The 23,811-nt window shown below is 41.4% G+C and overlaps 1 protein-coding gene and 1 long non-coding RNA gene across 3 annotated transcripts in view; both read left to right on the top strand.

The window, feature by feature from the left end:
* LOC109404691 (moesin/ezrin/radixin homolog 1) overlaps positions 1-23,811 on the top strand; it is a 96,222-nt gene that overhangs the window by 62,085 nt on the left and 10,326 nt on the right. Inside the window, exons 3-6 of one of the 2 annotated variants that reach the window (XM_062844798.1) lie at positions 17,354-17,628; positions 17,711-18,017; positions 20,702-21,286; positions 21,742-21,963. In XM_062844798.1, the coding sequence (XP_062700782.1) occupies positions 17,354-17,628; positions 17,711-18,017; positions 20,702-21,286; positions 21,742-21,963 (1,389 nt within the window). The remainder of the gene's footprint in view (positions 1-17,353; positions 17,629-17,710; positions 18,018-20,701; positions 21,287-21,741; positions 21,964-23,811) is intronic. The other variant, XM_062844799.1, reaches the window with a different exon arrangement.
* On the top strand, positions 15,545-15,957 carry LOC134284997 (uncharacterized). The gene is made up of 3 exons (XR_009996060.1): positions 15,545-15,666; positions 15,724-15,802; positions 15,852-15,957. It is a non-coding gene; the product is annotated as an uncharacterized LOC134284997 (long non-coding RNA).

The following is a 23,811-nucleotide window of genomic DNA, read 5'->3' as shown; positions in this document are numbered from 1 at the left end:
CAAATCCAATCCATACACAATCCAAATTCAATCCAATCCAAATCCAGTTGAAATCTAATCGAAATATAGCCCAATTCTAATCTAGTTCCAATCCAAATCCTATCCTAAGTCTAATTCAAATCCAATTCAATCCAAATTCAATCCAAAAGCCTATTGAATGCCCATTCAAATTAAAAATTCAGTTCAAATCTTATTTAATTTCAATCCAAATCATATTCAAATTTAAGCCAAATTAAGTTTGATTACTCAAACCCATATTTGTTCAAGTTGCTCCAGAATTCAGTAAGGTACACATCCAGCTGCCCTGCCACTTTATGGCAGTCTGTCACCTTGAATTACCTTAAATAGCTTGTGATGCGTCACCACCACGTCCATGGTTCGTCGTAGTCATCGTGTCAGCCGCCGCCGTCTTCCTGAATGCCTAAAAAGGCTCAAATGAACACCGTGTGGTGCCGCCGCATACCATCCAGTCCTTCTGTCTGGTAGGTATGACGCCATAGCCCCCCACTCATTAATGGCGGGATCATAACCGGAGCAAAAAAGCTTTAAGCACACATGATGCGTCTCTTTTTCTTTGATGAAATTGGTACATCCCTCGATTTGGAGCCGCACAAAACAAAAAAAAAATCACACGTTCATCGCTGTTTTCCGTCAATTCGGTCCCCAGCGTTTAGCAGCAGAGAGCCATCCATCTGTATCTGAGGTACCTCTGCCTTACAAACGTTTCGGTTTTCGGTTGGAGATAGTGGCGAGGTATGAACGTGGCACATCAGCTTTAGCTCTGCGCTAAACGTACTACGTACGAACATACCGAAATACAAACAGCTATTTACACAAGCAATTTACTCACGGAATGGTTTCGCCTCGCCTCCCCATCGATCGTCTTCCTACCGTACCTACCTCTACGTGCCACCGCAACTAGATAAACTCATTCACAGTTGCTGTTGTGTCGTGGCACAGTTCTCCCACAAATCTCGGTTCAACATTTCTCGGACTTCATCATAAAACAATATAACTTTCCGTCATAAATTAAACACTTTCTCAGCGTGACACAAAAAACCCGAAACCTCCATCCAAATTCTTTGCCTACCAAAACATGCAGTCAGTAACGAAACCTTTTCCTTGTTTCCATAACCTTCTTAAAGTGCTTCCATATGCGCGCAATAAATTACACGCATATGCAAGACTCGAGTAGTTTACCAAACAACTCTAGCGCGTCGTTCTGCCATTCTTGTTTAACCTACCTACTTCCTATTTTCTGCTGTACTCAAAACTTAGTTCTTAAGTGTCAAGTAAAATAAAATTCATTCCTATTCGTAACTCCACACCGAGTAGTCGCGTTGTGAAGATATATCTCTGTATCCGAAGTCCGACATGCCTCATGGCTGACCGTGACGAGAGATAAGTGATTAAAGTGCGCCTTCGTATAAAATCCATGCGACAGAAGTGCAAAAGTCGTCCAAAAATAATAACCGTCAAAGTGCAGCTTAAGCTATGGGAAACGAATCGTCAACCCCGAAACCGGTGACTCACGAGCAGATCGTGAGTATCATCAACGCCAGCAACGTAAAAGAAAAAGTGCATAGTGAAAAAACCGCCAAATCGGTAGAATTAATCGCATACATTCTACTAACGGTGATATGTGTAGCCACCTTGTTCCTAGTGTATCGACTCATCGTCAAGTACGAGCGAATCAAAAATCAAAGGGTCGTTGATCGGGCAATAAGCCTAAATAACGTCACCACATCTACGGCACCAGCGCATTAATCGAAGAACAAGAACAGACAGTGGACAAAAGTACGCGAACATTTAGACGCTAAACATAGAGGGAGTCAAATTAGTGAAGAGTGAAGAAGAACGATTTAAGTGAACTGACAACATAAGACGAAATGAGTGAAAAGATGAAGATCTGGCTAAGCGTAGCAATTTTGCTAACATCATTAATAGTGGGATACCTTCTGTGGGTATTCCTAAAGGAAGAATTTAGTGACATTCACATCTTACGATGTTGAACATTTACACAACCAGAACCCGAACATAGTGCAATGCGTGTGTGTCAAACCGCTCGAGAAGCATCGGAAAGGTAGCATTGACCAAGAGCAGACTTATGCCGATGTCAGCTGAAACCGCCGCTCTTCCAGAACCAGCACATGCAGCGAAACAACAGGTGGCGATGGACACTGGCAGTAAACGATAAGTAGAACAAATCTTTATAAATCTCCTAATGTTATGCCGAAAAGGGCCATTATCGAAAAAGTAGGAATTCTACTAAAAATAGAACAGCATTTTAGAAAATCTATAAATCAAAATATTTCCAGTAATACTCTTGACGCACATTTTAATAAGGCTATCATTTTATTCGCTGAAATAGATGAGCTTCTTTTAAAAAACCAAGACGAAATTCCAGATAAAGAATTTTTTACTTTTACTAGACAATCAAGAAACGCAATAGAATATATTAAAGAAAGTGTCCGAGTTAGGAGAGTAACCAAAATTAATAATTTAAAACAAGTGGAAATGGCCACCGAAAATCCTTTTGATGCCAAGCTAGCTGCATCGGTCTTGATGCCATTCGACGGCGATGCCGAAAAACTTTCCGCTTTCATTGACGGTGTAAAATTTTTGAAAAAGGTGTATACCCAAGCACAACACGGAACGTTAAAGCTATTCCTTTTAACGAGAATTTCAGGTAAAGCCCGAGATGCATTACCTAACAATATCCAAGAGACTACTATTGATGCGATGATTGATCTCATCAAATCTGCCTGTGAAAGTAAAACTACTGCAGAACAGATATTGGCAAAAATTAAATCAGTCAAACGCGGATTGTCAAAACAACAATATTGTCAAGAAGTGGAAATTCTTTGCAATAAGCTTACCAATATTTACGTGAGAGAGAATGTTCCTCACGCGACCGCTAAAAAGTTAGCCACCAAAGCAGGTTTGGAAACTTTGATTAACAGTACATCTAACGAGACAGAAAAAATAATACTGCAAGCAGGAACATTTTCGACAATCGAAGAGGCAATCCAGAAAGTAAATGAGCTACCGGATAGTGTCGAGTCCAGTAACAGCATGAATCGTGTATTCCACGTAAATTCAAAAAGAATCATGCAAAAACGACAAACTCAGTACCGAGGGAACTATAATGTTGCTCCTCGTGGTTCCCATCAAAGTAATCAGCGTTACGGATCATACCCGATACGTTTTAATAACAATCAAAGTAGACCGTTCCCAAATAACAACAACTACCGTTACCGAACAGACAACCGTGGTCATGCACGCGGTTATCCGCGACAATTTAACAGAATATATTTTGCTGACAATCAATCGAGCTCACCAATGCAAAACGTTTTTCCCAATCCGCCCCCGGGCGTGCAAAGCCAAGGTCAGCATTTCGCAAACGCTAATACAGTACAACCACCGAATATGACTCAACCAAATCAACCTTTTTTTGGAACAGTAGGGCAGTATACACAATCAATGTAGCTGCCTCCAATTTCATTAATGTGCCAATTAGCGTATCTAATAAAAACTGTTCGTTCCTGGTAGATTCAGGAGCAGACATTTCATTATTGAAAACACGATGTATCTCACGTCCAATATCAATTAATCAAAATAATACTTGCGTTTTACGCGGAATAACACCCGGTGAAGCTACTTGCAGAGGAACAATCAATTGTTTTTCTTATATACAAAATACAGCTGTGAATAGCCTGTTTCATCTGATAGAAGACGATTTCCCGATACCAACTGACGGTATACTGGGAAGAGATTTCCTTACTACATACCGATGTGAAATAAATTACGATACGTGGATTTTAGCAGCATACGTAAATAACATCCGACTTGAAATCCCAATTTGCAATAATCTAAATGGGTCTGCGTGGATACCAGCTAGATCTGAAGTATTTAGATTGATAAACAATTTTAATGTTCATGGAGATGTCATAATTAATTCCGCTGAGCTTGCACCAGGCGTGTTTTGTGCCAACGCCATTGTGAATAGTTCCGCACCTTATGCTAAAATTATAAACACTAATGAATATCCTGTGCAACTTGCAAATTTTAATTTAAAAACTTCCAATCTTAACGACTTTTACATAGCTAAAATTGACTGTAATAATACAGATAGAATCGAAAAATTGAATGCAGAACTAAATTTTAACGATATACCTGCATCCGCCAAACAATCTTTACAACAATTATGTCACGAATACAATGATATATTTAGTTTAAAGGATGATTTATTAACGTGTAACAATTTTTATCAACAAAAAATTAGCCTAAAAGATAAATCACCGGTATACATTAAAAACTACCGGAATGCACAGTGTCACAAGGAAGAAATCTGTCGTCAAGTAGATAATTTAATTGCAAACGATATAATTGAACCTTCGGTGTCTAGTTACAACTCACCATTATTACTTGTTCCCAAGAAGTCAACTACTTCCGAAAAGAAATGGAGATTAGTAGTTGATTTTCGTCAATTGAACAAAAAATTGCTTGCGGATAAATTTCCTCTTCCAAGGATTGACGATATTCTCGATCAACTTGGCAGAGCCAAATATTTTTCGACGCTTGATCTCATGTCAGGTTTTCACCAGATTGAGATCGAGAAAAATTCCAGAGAGTTCACCGCGTTCTCGTTGCAGGAACGTGGACATTTTCAGTATAAAAGATTGCCGTTTGGACTAAATATAAGCCCAAACAGTTTCCAACGAATGATGTCAATAGCACTCAGTGGCTTGAGTCCCGAGTGTGCATTCTTGTACATTGACGATGTTATTGTCGTAGGTTGTTCAATTGAACACCATCTGAAAAACTTGAGGAATGTTTTCGAATGTTTCAGGCAAAGAAACCTGAAACTGAACCCTTCAAAATGTAATTTTTTCAAAGCAGAAGTTACATTTCTAGGTCATAAAATCACTGATAAAGGTATCTTGCCTGATAATTCAAAATTTGATGTAATAAAAAATTACCCACAACCTCAAAACGCAGACCAAGTTCGAAGTTTTGTAGCCATGTGTAATTATTACAGGAGATTTATTCCTGGTTTTGCAAATATTTGTTGTCCTTTGAACAAATTATTAAGAAAAAATACAGTTTTTGTGTGGTCAGAACAATGCAAGTCCGCCTTTGAAACATTAAAGACTATGCTACTTTCACCACAAATATTACAGTATCCAGATTATCAAAAACCATTTATATTGACTACAGACGCATCAGATTTCGCTTGCGGGGCAGTTTTGTCCCAAATGCATGGAAGCAATGATCTACCTGTTTCTTTCGCCAGTCGCGCGTTTACAAAAGGCGAAGCAAATAAGCACATCATTGAGAAAGAATTAGCCGCTATTCACTGGGCTATCATGCATTATCAACCCTACTTATTAGGTCGTAAATTTTTGGTGCGTACTGATCACCGACCGTTAGTTTACCTCTTTGGAATGAAGAACCCTTCTTCAAAGTTGACGCGAATGAGGATTGATCTCGAAGAATTCGACTTTGAAGTAGAGTTCGTCCCAGGTAAAAGTAACGTTGTGGCTGACGCATTGTCTAGAATTAATATTACATCAGATAAATTAAAGTCAATTAACATTTTACAAGTACAGACCAGGTCAATGCTACGCAAACCTTGTTTAGTCAACAATAACATACAAAGCAGAGTACCGGAGCCTGATCAACTCCACGTGTATGAAGCAGTTAGCAATGAACAAATACATAAACAAAAAAAATTGCAATTTTCATTACATCAAAATAAAAATAAATCAACTATGGCAATTCTTCTCGAAAAAAATTTCAAAACGAGTCTAACTCTAGCGTTAGGTCTCACAATTAACAATGTTAACTTGCCAGAAATATTTAAGCTGATTGAAAAGGGTACCCTACAATTAATGAAACAAAATAAAATCGAAAATGAGTGTATTGCTATTTCGACTAGCGATACCATATTTAATTATATAAGTATCAATGATTTCAAAACAATAGGAAATCAAGTTTTGAAAAATATTAAAATTATCATTTATCATCCTCCTAGAAAAATAAACAACCCAAACGAAATTCAAGCTATTTTACAACATTACCATAGTACACCAATCGGAGGTCATGTTGGTATTAACCGATTGTACAAAAAATTGAAAAATTTATATATTTGGTCAAATATGAAATATTTAGTTACTAAATATGTCAAATCCTGCGAAATTTGTAAAAGGAACAAACATTTTTCGTCGGTTCAAAGTAAAATGATAAAAACTTCAACTCCATGCAAATCATTCGACATAGTTGCAATAGATACGATTGGACCATTCACAATGAGTAGCAAAGGAAACAGATACGCAGTTACTATACAATGCGATCTGAGTAAATACGTCATAGCTATACCTGTTCCGGATAAATCAGCTGACACGATTGCCAGAGCAGTAGTGGAAGGATGTATTTTGATATACGGACCAATGAAAGCAATTCGAACAGATCAAGGTACAGAGTACAAAGGTATCTTTGAATCAGTTTGTAAACTGCTCAATATCGATCGCATTCTAGCAACAGCATATCACCCACAAACTTTGGGAGCGTTGGAAAGGAATCACAGATGTTTAAACGAATATCTGAGAATCTTTGTCAACGATCTTAAAGATAATTGGGATGAATGGTTATCTTTTTACTGCTTTAGTTATAATACTACTCCCAACTCGGAACACAATTACAGCCCTTTTGAAATAGTATTTGGAAAGCCCGTAAATACATTTGATCAGATAAATCTAGACCAAATCACTCCTATTTATAACCACGACTCATACGTAAATGAAATAAGATATAAACTACAGTTTATACACAATGAAATCCTAAGAAAAATCGAGAATGTCAAACTATCAAGAACAGAAGAAGCAAATAAAGATGTAACACCAACAAAATTGAGCATTGGAGATAAAGTGTATTTAAAATTGGAAAATAGAAGAAAATTAGATATTGTACAAGATGGTCCCTATATAATAATAGATCTAGATGAATCAAATGCTACTATAAAACATCAAACAACTGCTAATATTTTGAAAGTCCATCGAACAAGATTAATTAAGCAAAAATCCTGAAAAATCAAGAATAACAGAATGCTAAAACGACCGCATAAAGCCTATAATTTGTCTCAAAATTTAGAATGGTTACACCATTCTTCCTAAGGAGGGAGGTGTCGTGGCACAGTTCCCCCACAAATCTCGTTTCAACATTTCTCGGACTTCATCATAAAACAATATAACTTTCCGTCATAAATTAAACACTTTCTCAGCGTGACACAAAAAACCCGAAACCTCCATCCAAATTCTTTGCCTACCAAAACATGCAGTCAGTAACGAAACCTTTTCCTTGTTTCCATAACCTTCTTAAAGTGCTTCCATATGCGCGCAATAAATTACACGCATATGCAAGACTCGAGTAGTTTACCAAACAACTCTAGCGCGTCGTTCTGCCATTCTTGTTTAACCTACCTACTTCCTATTTTCTGCTGTACTCAAAACTTAGTTCTTAAGTGTCAAGTAAAATAAAATTCATTCCTATTCGTAACTCCACACCGAGTAGTCGCGTTGTGAAGATATATCTCTGTATCCGAAGTCCGACATGCCTCAGTTGGCTTGCTGGTGGGGCTTTTGCCAGAGGTGTGCATGGGATGTGGATCAGGGGTGCGACCCGATTTTTTTTCGGAGATTCTACAGGATTGTTCTATGTAATTTCTAATCATTCCATCAGAAGTTCTTCCTGTGGTATCATCTTAGCTTCTATGCTTCAACCAACTCTTCAAAGAATCCGTTCTACTATTCTTCCAGAATTCCTTCCTAGGATATTTCTCAAGAAGTTCCTCCTGAGAACCTGCACGATTCTATTAGGGAATCCATTTCAGACTTCGTTCTTGGATTCCAGCAAGAAGTTCTACTAAATTACCTCCAGAATCACATTAAGAATTTCTCCAAGATTTCCTCCAAGAACTCTTCAGGATCTTCCGAGAATCCTCCAGGAGTTCCTTTGTGCATCTTCCAGGAGTTCTTTCTGAGAATTTTTCTAGAATTCCTCCTGATAATCCTCCAAAAGCTCCAGATTCCTCCAAGATCTCTTTCAGGAAACTTCCAGGAGTTGTTTGTGTGAGTCCGGAAGGCACTTATTCCGGGAATGTTCCAGAGTTCCTCCTGAAAATCCTCCAGCAGCTTCTTGTGAGACTTCCAAGTGATCCTTTTGCGATAACTCCTCCCCTTGGAAATCTTCAGGAATATGTTTTTTTTTCAAGAATTCACCGAGAGTTTTTGTTTTTGGAAATTCCTCGGGAGCGCCTTCTTGGAATACTTTAGAAGTATCTCCCTGAAGGAATCCATAAGTAGAGTTTTAGTCAAATCCCCAGAAGGAGTTCCTGCTCACTGCTATCGATTGTCTTATATTTTGCTTTCCAATAAACGGAGTTCCTTCTAGTATTCTTCCAGAAGAGCCTCCTGGGATTTCTCCAAGAATTCCTCGAAAAGTTCTTTCTGCGATTTCTACAAGTTCTACTGGATTCCCTCCGGAAACGCTTTTGGAATTTCTGGGAATCCTCCAATACCTCTTCCAGGAATTCCTTTAGGAGATCTTTCACGGAATCCTCTAGGAGTTTCTTTTGGGCATCTTCCAGGAATTCCTTCTAAGAATCCTCCAAGTCTCAGGAAATCACCCAGGACCTTCCACCAAGTGTAGAGTTATCAACCTTGGCCCCAGCTTGACCAGCTCCGAATCCGAACGTAATCTTCTTCTTTCAGAATCTGGCATTTCTTCAGAAAATCCTTCTGGCGATACTTCTAGGAATTTATCCTGACGATTGCTTCAGGAATAACTTCTATGGTGATTCCATCTTCTCCAAGAAGATGATAATTACTTCAGGAATTGTTTCTCATAACTATTGAATTCTTTTACCGGGGATTCCTAAGATACATTGGTTTATTGCTCCTGAAACTTCATCTTGGGATTTCTTCAACAATGATTTCTGGGAATTCCTCCAAGAACTCCATCTGTGGATTTCTTCAGCAAAATACTCCTAAAATATTCCTAAAAGATTCCCAGAAAAATCTCCTAAAAGATTTCTGTAAAAGCTTCTAGAAAATTGCCAAATAGACCTGAAGGAGGAAACCCAAAAAGAACTCTTGGAGGATTCTCAAATGAGTTATTGTGGGATTTTCGGTCCTGGGACATTCCCGGCACCTTTGCAGAATCCTCAGAAAAACTGCGGTCAACGGTACAAATCTAGTTCTGCTCCATGCAATCGGTAATGCACCTGCACGCCGTGAGTGAGTGATTTGTGAACAACACATTATCTAAACTACTTGTTCAAAACATGAACAATGGAAAGTAAGTAGAGAGAGATGTCTGTTTTCCTAAAGTATAAATTTTAACTAGAAAAACCCTAATTAATCCACCTAGCGATGATGGCGCCTTTCTCGTGCCTTGGAAAACACAACTCAACAAAATTCAAGTGACATGTTGATGAATATCGCACTTTCATACGTTAAACAAAAATCCATTACATGGCACCAGAAATCATATCGTTTATGTAGCTTTGATGTTTGAGCCTCAAACTCTTAAGGACATATATGAGCGAATCCAAAGATGGCCGTCACAATGGCTACCTTGCAAATACCGAAAGCACGGATCTCGTCATCTAAACAACAAACAGAGCTGAAAAAGCAATGAGTAGCCTTGCTCACTCGTGATAAACATTGAGTAGCGTTTTCGTATTCGGGGGTTTTGTGGATAACGAGATCGGTGCTCTCAAGAATGCGAGTCAAAATGCATCTGGACGCTCTCCCATTTCACCTTAAGAAAAAGCCGCTATCTTGAATTTTGAGCCGCAATTTTGGATTTAAGTCCGCATTTTTGAATATTGTGGTCTTTATTATTGGACTCCATACTTCTTCCCCATACCAGATATACCCATATTGCATGGTTTTAGAGCCCAGAACTCCATTGAACAGCCACCATCTTGAATTTGGAGCCACCACCTTGGTGTTTGGGCCACCATTCAGCATATTGCGGTCGCCATTTTTGGACACCAGACATCTTCCCTATACCAAATATACCCATATTACACGCGTTTAGGGTCTAAAACTGCTTTAAACAGCCGCCGTCTTAAATTTGGAGCCGCCATTTTGGATTTTAGATCGCTCTCTTGGAAATTGTGGTCGCCATTTTTGGACTCCGGAAATCTTCCTTATATCAAATATACCCATTTTTCATAGTTTTAGGGCCTAAAACTCCATTAAACAGCCGTCATCTTGAAATTGGAGGCGCCATCTTGGATTTTAGACCCCATCTTGGATATAGGTAAATCCAACAGAAGCTAACGATCCCTCCGCATCTGGTGGCAGGAATGAGAAACCTATGAAAAGAGGGGCTCCTCCAAAATTTGCCATTGCGCAGCATAGGCAAACTGCACTTTTTTCACTTTTTCACACGAATTCCGCATCTTAGAGAAACAAACGAGCACTTTTTGAAAAGAAAATCTAATTCTCTTTCAGATGCGCTTAGATCCGGTAGGTACTTACGAACAACTTATGTGGTTAATTTGAGGAGCTCTTGCTATGCCTCCGGCGGGCAATCTTCCGGATTTTTTTTGTTAGCTGGTCAGTCCGGTGTCTGTCGCCGTGGGCATCGAGATTGATGATAATAGAAGCCATTACCAATGGAAAATAGCAACCACCAAGGCAAAATATGAGCTAATTTTGAAAACGAAAAATTGAATTTTTGATGTAAACAAACGATTTTTACCTTATCTCACTTAGCGCCTCTACAATTGGGGGTCATCCGAATTCACCTATTCAGGTCACCATTTTTGGACTCCGGATCTCTTCCCCATACAAAATATACCCTTATTGCATGGATTTTAGACCGCCATCTTGGATATTCTGGTCGCCATTTTTGAACTCCAGACATCTTTCATGTACAAAATATACCATGCAATTTTAGGCCTAAAACTTCGTTATACAGCCGCCATCTTGAATTTGGAGTCGCCATCTTGAATTTGGAATCGCCATCTTGGATTTTATACCGCCATCTTGGATATTCTGGTCGCCATTATTGGACTCCAAACATCTTCCCCATACAAAATATACCCATATTGCATGGTTTAGGGCTTAAACTCCATTATACAGCCGCCATCTTGAATTTGGAGCCGCCATTTGGAATTTTGGACCGACATCGTAGAATTTTCAGTCTCCTATGTTGATATCCGCACAAAATTTGTCAACCATGCTGAGGGTTACAAAAATCGCCGCAGTTTGATGTGTCTCATAATGTGGCTTGGTTCAGTTTTATATGTGGCCAGTTCTACCGGTGCTGGTCCGGATCACTCAAACGGCCATAACTCCGGAACGCCTTGACCGATCCGGACCATTTTTAATAGCAAACAATGCGGTACAATTCCGGTTCGATTCGAGCTATAGTCCAAAAAATCGGCCAATGGGATGTGCCTTAAAAGTGTGTGAACTTTTTGTACACAGACATACATACACACACACACATACAGACCCCACCTCAATTCATCGAACTGAGTTGATTGGTATATTTGACTTGACCCTCCGAGCCTTCTATCGAAAATTCGTTTTTGAGTGAATATACATAAGTGACCCGATTTTGTCAGCCCCTTTTCGGAACACATGTTTTGCACTCTGCAAAAACTTAAACAGTTTTTCAAACTTTTTGCCTTTCTCGTACACCAAGGTGTACCGAAAGGCTATATGTTCACTCCAAAAATAAAATTTCGATAGAGCCCCCAGAGGGGCAAGTTTCATATACCAATCGACTCAGCTCGACGAGTTGAGATGATGTCTGTGTGTGTGTATGTGTGTGTGTATGTATGTGTGTGTGTATGTGTACAAAAAAAGGTCACCTCACTTTTAGATAGTAAATATCAACCGACTTTAACGATTGATGGCTCATTCGACGCGGCATCTGGTCCCATTGTTTCCTATTGAAAATGGTTCAGATCGGTCCAGCCGTTCCGGAGTTATGGCCATTTAGGTGCTCCGGAACCGGTACCCCTGGAAGGGGCCAGACATGAAAATACACCAAACCCATGCATGCGACCCATCAAACCACGGCATTCACGATTATCTGATGAACGGTAAGCAGGAAAATAGTCTCAGACCATATCTGAACCGGTAGTGTTCCGGAACCGGTTCTGGGTGTCCCGCCGGAAGTGGCCAAACATCAAATTGAACATAACTCATGCATGCGACACATCAATCAGCGGCTTTTTCGATAATCCGATGAACGGTTAGCAGGAAAACAGTATCAGACTACATCTGAACCGGTAGTGTTCCGGAACCGGTTCCGGATGTCCCACCGGAAGTGGCCAAATATAAAAGAGTACCAAACCCATGCATGCGACACATCAAACAACGGCATTTCCGATAACCTGATGAACAACGGTAAGCAGGAAAACAGTATCAGACCATATCTGAACCGGTAGTGTTCCGGAACCGGTTCCGGGGGTCTCGACGGGTGTGGCCAAATATAAAAGAGTACCAAACTCACGCATGCGATACAACAAATAATGGCTTTCCTGATAACTTGATGACCGGTTATTATATTATATTTGGTATGGGGAAGACTTCCAGAGTCCAAAATGGCGATCAGGATATCCAAAATGCCGATCTAAAATTTAAGATGGCGGCTCCGAATTCAATATCGCGGCTGTTTAATTGAGTTTTAGGGCCTGAAACAATGCATTATTGGTATACAGCGGCCGTTCGCTCGTTGCAAAATGTTTACTTTGCAACGAGCGAATGCCATTCGCTAATTGCAACGTCACTTTGACACTAAAGTGCATCGAAATGCACTGCCAGCATGACTGACAGCACAAATTTGACACTTTATTGCTTTTTAATTGCAAACACGTGTCAAATTTTGCAATTAGCGGACTTGCAACCAAAAAGCGTTGCAACGAGCGGGTTTGCAATGAGCGAACGGCCGCTGTATTTGGTATGGGGATGATGTCTGGATTCCAAAAATGGCGACCAGAACATCCAAGATGACAATCTTTAATCTTAAATGGCGGCTTCAAATTCAAGATAGCGTCTTTTTCTTAAGAGTTTGAGGCTCAAACATCGAAAGCCAGATAAACGATATGATTTCTGGTATGATGAAATGGATTTCTGTTAATTGTATGAAAGTGCGATATACATAAACTAGAGTGCCTTTAACTTAGTGTGGCGTCAATGTCAAAATTGGAACAAAGATCATGTGTCAAATTGCTGTCAAATCCATACAAACGCGCGTTCCAAACGAGCAGGAGACCTGTCAAAATCGGAACATGACGCCACTCTCCCTTCCAGTCACTCTAACATAAACATTTCGCTTGAGTTTTATTGAAATGGGGTTTCGAAGGCACGAGAAAGGCGCCATCACCGCTAGGTGGATTATTTAGGGTTTTTTTTTCTGTATGTTCTGCATATCAGTTGTAGGTTGATGATAAACAATAATAAATTAATTAAAATTTGACTGTAAGATAATGAGAGCAAAAAGTTTGTCGTACAATTGGGCTGAAACAATCGGGTCCTTACTGTATAGCCTTTCAGAACACTTTGGTGTACGAGAAAGGCAAACATATAAAGTGCTCTAGCGAATCTGCGATCTCGGAGATTTCTCCAGAAGTTTCTCAAGGGATTGCTGTGGAAATTCTTTCAGAGATTCCCTTAAAAATTGTACCTAGGATACCATCCGAGATTCTTTCAGGGATTCCTCCTTCAGTTCCTCGCGGGATTTCTGCTAGAATCCCTAATAAAGGGTTCTAATTAACTCTTCGAAGCCAACTGGTATTCACATAGTTGGTTAGGGAAATTCATCCCGGGATTCCTCCTGAAAATACTCCAGGAATTCTTCTCAGCAGTTCTATCGAAATTCTTCTAAGAATTTCTCCCGGGATTCTCTAGGCATTCTTCTAAAATCCTCGCCTGGATTTTTTTTTTCGAAAATTCCTTCCGGGATTCCTCTAAGAATTCTTCCAAAATTCCCGCCAGGATTTTTTTTTCCGAAAATTCATTCCGGGATTCGTTTAGGAATGTTCTCCAAAACGGAAGGATTGCTTAACGACTGGATATTGTAGCTAGAGAAACGATATGTTTTCCGGCCTTGGCAGTCTTTCAGAGCAGCAAGAACAATATTGCTTCAATTTCCGACGGTTTCGGTAATGTATTTTACCATTTTCAAGGAATCTATAAGAATGATCGAATAATTTCTCATTACCTTTTTTGGCCCACCCTGTTACTTACAGAAGTTTTGTTCTCTTGTACGGAACGGTAGTGCTCTACATTTGATTGTCCATTCAATTTGAAATGGCGCTCGCTTCGGCTATGGATATAGTGTGATATTACTATCTTACATTTTAAGTTACATTTGTCTACTCACTGCATGTGTGGCGATATTTTTGCAAGACACTGTATCGCGGGTGGCTTTTGCTATAAAAAGCCTGTCGTTTGGAGCTTAACTATTTGTTATAATCGCACAGTTTTCGCCTACGCTTTTAGTCGTGACAGCTTCTTGGCTGTCCGTGCTTGCTACTAGTGTCTTGTAGTGTGTGTAGTACATCATCTAGAATGTTGTTGTGGTGTGAGTGTGTTCTGATTCATTCGTGTTTGTGTATCATTTCGTTTTCGTGTTTTGTTGACATTCCTTACTTCGTGTAATATCCCTGCGTAAATCGCATGTAGCCCTTCTGTGTCTGTCCTTCTATTTATACAATTCGTGTTGTTGACAATATGACACATCTCTAGAAATTGGAGTGTGTTTGTGTTTTCATTCTTGTCTAGTATTTTCGTTCTGTCTAGATCGAATCTATGTTGTTTTGTGATGCTTGCATCAGAGCCGTTTTTTCCCCGAGAGCAATCATTTCTTGGTCCTCTACGTCGATTCCTCGTTCCAGCAGTTTGTCCATCGTGTTGTAGTGTGTTTGATGACCATGTATTCTTGTTTTTAGGCGATTGGTTGTCATCCCAACGTACATAGCTTCGCAGTGGCAACAAGGAATGGCATAGATGACGTTTGTTTGCTGCTCAGGTGGGACTGGATCCTTTACCTTCGTGAAATAGTCCCTTGCTGATCGGACGTTGTACTTTGCGAGTCGTATGTTATTATAATTTCGCTGCAAGACCCTGTCAATCTTGTTTGACAGGTGAGGTATGAATGGAATGCGACGGTAGGTATATTCCAGGATTTCTTGCTGATTCTCGTCGTTGGAACGCTCATTCATCCTGTTGGCGATTCGGTGCCTTAGCGGTTTCGGGTAATCGTTTAGCTTGAGTTGTTCATCAACAATCTGCATTTTTGCTTGTTGATTCAGGTTCGTGGTTAGTTGGTTTACCCGTCTAGCGAAGTTTATTGCCATATTCAGCTTTTGACCGAGTGGGTGGTATGAATGGAAGTTAAGAAAACGTCCACTAGCGATAGGTTTTTGGTACCATTGGGTGGCAATCTTCTGGTTGTCCTGTCTGATGAGGAGCATATCCAGGAATGGCAATTTGTTATCCACCTCCAGTTCGTACGACTAAAAGCGTAGGCGAAAACTGTGCGATTATAACAAATAGTTAAGCTCCAAACGACAGGCTTTTTATAGCAAAAGCCACCCGCGATACAGTGTCTTGCAAAAATATCGCCACACATGCAGTGAGTAGACAAATGTAACTTAAAATGTAAGATAGTAATATCACACTATATCCATAGCCGAAGCGAGCGCCATTTCAAATTGAATGGACAATCAAATGTAGAGCACTACCGTTCCGTACAAGAGAACAAAACTTCTGTAAGTGGGCCAAAAAAGGTAATGAGAAATTATTCGATCATTCTTATAGATTCCTTGAAAATGGTAAAATACATTACCGAAACCGTCGGAAATTGAAGCAATATTGTTCTTGCTGCTCTGAAAGACTGCCAAGGCCGGAAAACATAACGTTTCTCTAGTTCTCCAAAACTAATGTAGGGATTCTCCCCGAGTTCTCATAGCATTCTCCTTGGGATTGTTTCATGAATTCCTCCCGAGATTCTTTCAACGATTCCTCCCGGGATTCCTGTGGTGATTCGTATCGACTGAGATTTCCTCTGGGAATTCCTTTCAGAATTCTTCCAAAATCCTTCCCGGGATTTTTATTTCCAAAAATTCATTCTTAAATTTTGTTCGATTCAGAGTTCCTCCTTGCATTTTCCGCGGAATATTTTCAGGAATTCCTCCCGAGATTCTTTCAATGATTCTTCCCGGGATTCCTGGGGTAATTCTTTTCGACTCAGATGTGCTCAAGGAATTACTTTTGGAATTCTTCCAAAATTCTCGCTGGGATTTTTTCAAAAGTTGTGAGATTCCTTTAGGAATTCCTTCAGGATTTCTGTAGGGATTCCTCTAGTTCCGCCTAGCATTCTCCCCGGGATTATTTCAACGATTCTTCCCGGTATCATTCTTCAGATTCCCTCATGGATTCATTCTGCATTGCTCCAGGGACTGCTTTTTAGGTTTCTCTCGGGAATCTTCCAGAGATTCCTCCTGTTTTTTTTGTTTTTTTTGTTTTTTAAACTCTTTCTGGGATTCCTCCAGAGATTCCTTCCTCTCAAGATTCTTCCTTGAATACCTTCCAGGATCCTTTCAGGGATTCCTCCTGCAATTTCTTCTGGAATCCCTTTGCTTTCGGAAATTCTCCAAGAATTGCTTCCAGGACACTTCCCGGGATTGTTCGGTATTTCTACGGCTATTTCGCCAGGGGTTTGTTTTTCTATATCTAGAGCTGTTCCTGTCTGAATTGCTGGGGAAAGCACTGGGAGTGTTTTTGCTTCGAAAAAGAGAGAATTTTTGGTACATTGGGTAAGTTTTTACAATTTTTTTTTAAGAAATCAAGTAAACCCTGAGGTTTGTTTGCCTCCCTACAGACGCCCATGGATGTTTTAGATTGAGTCACAGCGACTAAGTGAAATAATAAAGTCAACTGGCGCGGGTTGGCCGTCTCGACGTATTAATTATAATTATGACCGATGACGTCGTTTTGCCGGTCTAAAGTGGCTGGGGTCTTCCAACGTAGTCGTCGTTAGGGCGGGGAAAAAGAGGTTAAAAACAAACAAAAACTCATGCAACAGACGCGAAGTAGATGAGACCGCTTGTAACCAGACCGTGCAGGATTATGCAATCCACTGACCACTCCTCCTATATGTTTTGGAATTTCGTTTCACTGCTACCACTCTGGAACAGACAGGATCGATGCCTTTCTCCCGATGGGTAAATGTCTCGTTTTTGAATAGTAAATGATTGAAAGGGAAGCAACCTTGACCACCTCATTCTTATAGAATATCATTGTTCTTTTCCGAACCCTAGGTCATGAGCCAGGACGTCCAGAAGGGTGACCCGCTGCAGTTCAAGTTCCGTGCCAAATTCTACCCGGAGGACGTGGCCGAGGAGCTCATCCAGGACATCACACTGCGGCTGTTCTACCTGCAGGTCAAGAACGCCATCCTGTCCGACGAAATCTACTGCCCGCCGGAGACGTCCGTCCTGCTGGCCTCGTACGCCGTCCAAGCCCGCCACGGCGACTACAACAAAACGACACACGTGCCTGGATTCCTGGTCAACGATCGGCTCCTGCCACAGCGGTTAGTACCTACACTGGAATTTGCGATCCTCGATCGTTATGTCGCTTGATGTGATGTTGATCATTTTCCGTTTTCCTTCCAGCGTCATCGATCAGCACAAGATGTCCAAGGACGAGTGGGAGAACTCGATCACCACCTGGTGGCAGGAGCACCGTGGAATGCTCCGCGAGGACGCCATGATGGAGTACCTCAAGATCGCACAAGATCTGGAAATGTACGGCGTGAACTACTTCGAGATCCGCAACAAGAAGGGCACCGAGCTGTGGCTCGGCGTGGACGCCCTGGGGCTCAACATCTACGAGAAGGACGATCGCCTCACACCGAAGATTGGTTTCCCCTGGTCCGAGATTCGGAACATCTCGTTCAACGATCGCAAGTTTATCATCAAGGTAGGTTGACAGAATGACAAACAATCTCTGCCTTCCATCAGGAATTCCACTAGGAATTCCACTAGGAATTCCATCAGGAATTCCACGAGGAATTCCACTAGGAATTCCACCAGGAATTCCACTAGGAATTCCACCAGGAATTCCACTAGTAATTCCACCAGGAACTTCACTAGGAATTCCACCAGGAATTCCATTAGGAATTCCACCAGGAATTCCACTAGGAATTCCACCAGGAATTCCACTAGGAATTCCACCAGGAATTCCACTAGGAATTCCACCAGGAATTCCACTAGGAATTCCACCAGGAATTCCACTAGGAATTCCACCAGGAATTCCACCAGGAATTCCACCAGGAATTCCACCAGGAATTCCACCAGGAATTCCACTAGGAATTCCACCAGGAATTCCACTAGGAATTCCACCAGGAATTCCACTAGGAATTCCACCAGGAATTCCACTAGGAATTCCACCAGGAATTCCACTAGGAATTCCACCAGGAATTCCACTAGGAATTCCACCAGGAATTCCACTAGGAATTCCACCAGGAATTCCACTAGGAATTCCACCAGGAATTCCACTAGGAATTCCACCAGGAATTCCACTAGGAATTCCACCAGGAATTCCACCAGGAATTCCACCAGGAATTCCACCAGGAATTCCACCAGGAATTCCACCAGGAATTCCACCAGGAATTCCACCAGGAATTCCACCAGGAATTCCACCAGGAATTCCACCAGGAATTCCACCAGGAATTCCACCAGGAATTCCACCAGGAATTCCACTAGGAATTCCACCAGGAATTCCACTAGGAATTCCATCAGGTATTCCATCAGGTATTCCACTAGGAATTCCACTAGGAATTCCATCAGGAATTCCACTAGGAATTCCATCAGGAATTCCACTAGGAATTCCACCAGGAATTCCACTAGGAATTCCACCAGGAATTCCACCAGGAATTCCACCAGGAATTCCACCAGGAATTCCACCAGGAATTCCACCAGGAATTCCACCAGGAATTCCACCAGGAATTCCACCAGGAATTCCTCCAAGAATTCCTCCAGGAATTCCTCCAAGAATTCCTCCAGGAATTCCTCCAAGAATTCCTCCAGGAATTCCTCCAAGAATTCCTCCAGGAATTCCTCCAAGAATTCCTCCAGGAATTCCTCCAAGAATTCCTCCAAGAATTCCTCCAGGAATTCCTCCAAGAATTCCTCCAGGAATTCCTCCAAGAATTCCTCCAGGAATTCCTCCAAGAATTCCTCCAGGAATTCCTCCAGGAATTCCTCCAAGAATTCCTCCAGGAATTCCTCCAAGAATTCCTCCAGGAATTCCTCCAAGAATTCCTCCAGGAATTCCTCCAAGAATTCCTCCAGGAATTCCTCCAAGAATTCCTCCAGGAATTCCTCCAAGAATTCCTCCAGGAATTCCTCATGGAAAATTTCCAGGAATTCCTCCAGGAATTACACAAGGAATTCCTCCAGAAATTCCATAAGGAATTCCTCCAGAAATTCCACAAGGAATTTCTCCAGGAATCCCACAAGGAATTCCTCCAGGAATTCCTCCAGGAGTTCCACCAGGAATTCCACTAGGAATTGTACCCGGAATTCCACTATGAATTCCACCAGGAATTCCACTAGGAATTCCACTAGGAATTCCACCAGGAATTCCACTAGGAATTCCACCAGGAATTCCACTAGGAATTCCACCAGGAATTCCACTAGGAATTCCACCAGGAATTCCTCTAGGAATTCCACCAGGAATTCCACTAGGAATTCCACCAGGAATTCCACTAGGAATTCCACCAGGAATTCCACTAGGAATTCCACCAGGAATTCCACTAGGAATTCCACCAGGAATTCCACTAGAAATTCCACCAGGAATTCCACTAGGAATTCCACCAGGAATTCCACTAGGAATTCCACCAGGAATTCCACTAGGAATTCCACCAGGAATTCCACTAAGATTTCCACCAGGAATTCCACCAGGAATTCCACCAGGAATTCCACCAGGAATTCCACCAGGAATTCCACCAGGAATTCCACAAGGAATTCCTTCAGAAATTCCACAAGAAATTCCTCCAGGAATTCCTCCAGGAATTCCTCCAGGAGTTCCACCAGGAATTCCACCAGTAATTCCACTAGGAATTGCACCAGAAATTCCACTATGAATTCCACCAGGAATTCCTCCAGGAATTCCACAAGGAAATTTCCAGGAATTCCTCCAGGAATTACAAAAGGAATTCCACAAGGAATTGCACAAGGAATTCCTCCAGGAATTACGCAAGGAATTCCACAAGAAGTTCCTCCAAAAATTCCACAAGGAATTCCTCCAGAAATTCCACAAGGAATTCCTCCAGAAATTCCACAAGAAATTCCTCCAGGAATTCCTCCAGGAATTCCTCCAGGAGTTCCTCCAGGAGTTCCACCAGGAATTCCACCAGTAATTCTACTAGGAATTGCACCAGAAATTCCACTATGAATTCCACCAGGAATTCCACTAGGAATTCCATCAGGAATTCCACTAGGAATTCCACCAGGAATTCCACTAGGAATTCCACCAGGAATTCCACTAGGAATTCCACCAGGAATTCCTCAAAGAAGTCCTCCAGGAACTCTACTAGAAATTGCATTCAGACAATTGTTTTCAATTTTTCTTATTGTTTACTTTTCCTCTCACCCACGCAGCCCATCGACAAGAAGGCGCCGGACTTTGTCTTCTTCGCTCCTCGCGTCCGCATCAACAAGCGAATCCTGGCGCTGTGCATGGGCAACCACGAGCTGTACATGCGCCGCCGCAAGCCGGATACGATCGACGTGCAGCAGATGAAGGCTCAGGCCCGGGAAGAGAAGAACGCCAAGCAGCAGGAGCGCGAGAAGCTGCAGCTGGCCCTGGCCGCTCGGGAACGGGCCGAGAAGAAACAGCAGGAGTACGAGGACCGCCTCCGAACGATGCAGGAGGAGATGGAACGCTCGCAGGCGAACCTGATCGAAGCACAGGAGATGATCCGCCGCCTGGAGGACCAGCTGAAGCAGCTGCAGTTCGCCAAGGACGAACTGGAGGCCCGCCAGAACGAACTCCAGGTCATGATCAAGCGCCTGGAGGAATCCAAGAACATGGAGGTGGCCGAACGCCAGAAGCTGGAGGACGAAATTCGCGCAAAGCAGGAAGAGGTGCAGAAGATCCAGGAGGAAGTCTCGGTCAAGGACACCGAAACCAAGCGCCTGCAAGAGGAGGTTGAGGAGGCCAGACGGAAACAGGTAAAGCGTAAAGTATGTATGCATTTTTTTACGATCGTTCTCTCCGTTCCTGACGCATATAGCCGAGAGCACATCTCCACGATGATCGCACCAATCTTCGCACACATCTTCACGATGTTGTACATAAAAATCAGCACGCACGACTCTCTGTGCCTTCTACATATATCTACGTCTACCGAATCAGGCCCATCACCTCACCCGTGTGGAATCACTCTCACTCACGAAGCGCAAGGTGGACTTGCGCTGCCAAGCGATCAAATTGGATTTCTGTTTTCCTTCTTTTCTTCTTCTACAGGGTTTAACAAGAGAACTATTTCACAAAATCGGATTTTATAACCAACTTACTTTAAATCACATTTTTGATATATCATTTTCATGTTTACGCCATTTCTCACCATCTATCTTGGAAACTAATCCATCTTTTTACCCCTGCCCTGTGGCCGTGCCGAACAACACGAAACTCCCAGAACGAAGCTGCTGCGGCTCTGCTGGCGGCGACGACCACCCCCAACCATCACCACGTCGACGAGGAGGAAGAGGACAACGAGGAAGAGCTGACGAATGGTGCCGAGAATGGAACCTCGCGGGACTACTCGAAGGACTTCGACACCGACGAGCACATCAAGGACCCGGTCGAGGAGCGACGCACGCTGGCCGAACGGAACGAGCGCCTGCACGATCAGCTTAAGGTGAGTGTTGATTCCAAGTTCATTCAATTATTTGGTACCGTGGGTGCCCTAATTTCGCGCGGGTCCAAATTTCGCTCACTGGTAATATTTAGAGATCATAATCATAGATCTAGTTGTTGAATTGTTCAGATTTCACTTTAGATAGTGAAGCTAAAGTGAAATTTGGACAATTGTACAATTAGTTTCATGATTATGATCTCCAAATATTATCAGTAAGCGAAATTTGGTCCCGCACGAAATTAGGGCACCCCACGGTATTACATTACATTTCAAGCCAAACATGTCTAAAGGTCCTATCTGCAGAAGAGAGGCTCTCTTTGGTTTCCCTCTCTTTGGTTAATATCTCAGCTGTTTATATGTATTATGATTGTCTCCTTGCATTGAACGATGGTCAAAACAATCGTCTTTTGATTTGTACTGCTAAAATAGTTGTAAAGTGTACCATTACATTACAATAATTGAAAGAGAAAGTGAACAAAGAGAGCCTCTCAAATGCAGATAGGACCTATTGAAATGTTTGGCCTGATTTAGGTACTATGCAGCTTTCCATTTCGGCCACGTTTAACATTCATCAGATCGTTTTGCACCTGGTCCGCCAACCTCGTCCGCTGCCATCTAGGTCTTATTATACCTTCAGAAATATCAAGGTTTTTTTTTTAATATTTTCCAAAGATTTTTCTAGGAGTTTTTCTAAAGATTCTTAGATTCATCTCAAATATTTTTTAGGTCTTCTCCCAAGGGTACTTCCAGTACCTCTTCCAAAGATGTCTACAGGAATTCTTCCAAAAATTTCTCCAGAATATCTTTCTAGAGTTCTTTCATTAATTCTTCCAGGATTTTTAGGCATTCTTTCTAAATACAGTTCAGGAACTCTTGCAAGAAAATCCAAGAATTTCTTCAGGATTTCAATCAAAGATTTTCCTTGTTATAACGATTCCGTCCAAGGATATCTCTGGGATTTCTTTTGTAGATTTTTTTGTTATTTCCCACAAGGATTGTTCCGAAAACTCTTCCGGGGTTTCTGCAGAAGTTTATGGAAAATTTCTCGGTAAGAACTGCTAGAAGCGCCCTTGGATGATCTTATGGAGGGATTTTCGGTGGTATAGGAATTCTTCCTTTAAAAGAAATGGTGTAGGATTTTCAGTCCTTGGAAGTATTCGTTGAATTATTTCTGAAAAAATGTCTGGTGTAATCCTAGAAGTAACTTCTGGAACATTTCGGGTGAAATACTTGGTGGAACATTTGGTACAGCAAGCATTAAAAGAAGCAATTGGAGCTCTTCCGGGAAGAACCCTCGGAAAATTTTCGGAGTAATCCTTGTTATAGTTCTTGGAGAAATTTAAAAAGAAATTATTTGATTATTTAGGGGGAGTACTGTAAAGATTCACGGATGAAGAAATCCCGAAGTATTTCTTGGAGTAATTTTTGGAAGAGCTCCTGGAGGAACTTCTTCCATCTTGCTTTCAATCAACAATTCTTTGAAATCTTTCTGTAAGATTCGTTAGAGGAATCCTTGAAAAATACCTGGATGAATTATTGTAACATCTTCCGGAGAAATCCTTGGGAGAATTCCTAAAGTGATTAAAGGATTCATAGAAGAATTTTTGAAGGAGTCGTTGAAGATTTTCCACGGAAATCTTGCAACAACTTCCGAAGAAATATTTGCGAGAATTTCCGAGATATCCTTTAAAAAAAATCTAAGAAATCTTAGAAACATCCCTGGAGGAATTATTGGAGGAATTTCTGAAGAAAATCCAAATAATCATTTTAGGAATCCTTGGAAGAGTTCAATGTAGGAATATGAATGGAATTTCTTCAGGAATCGTTTGTAGGATTTTTTGTAGAAAG

This window comes from Aedes albopictus, chromosome 1, assembly GCF_035046485.1.
Source record: "Aedes albopictus strain Foshan chromosome 1, AalbF5, whole genome shotgun sequence".
In the NCBI taxonomy this organism is placed as follows: domain Eukaryota; kingdom Metazoa; phylum Arthropoda; class Insecta; order Diptera; family Culicidae; genus Aedes; species Aedes albopictus.
The sequence above is the reverse complement of the archived record's forward strand: the minus strand, read 5'-3'. Positions and strand labels throughout refer to the sequence as shown.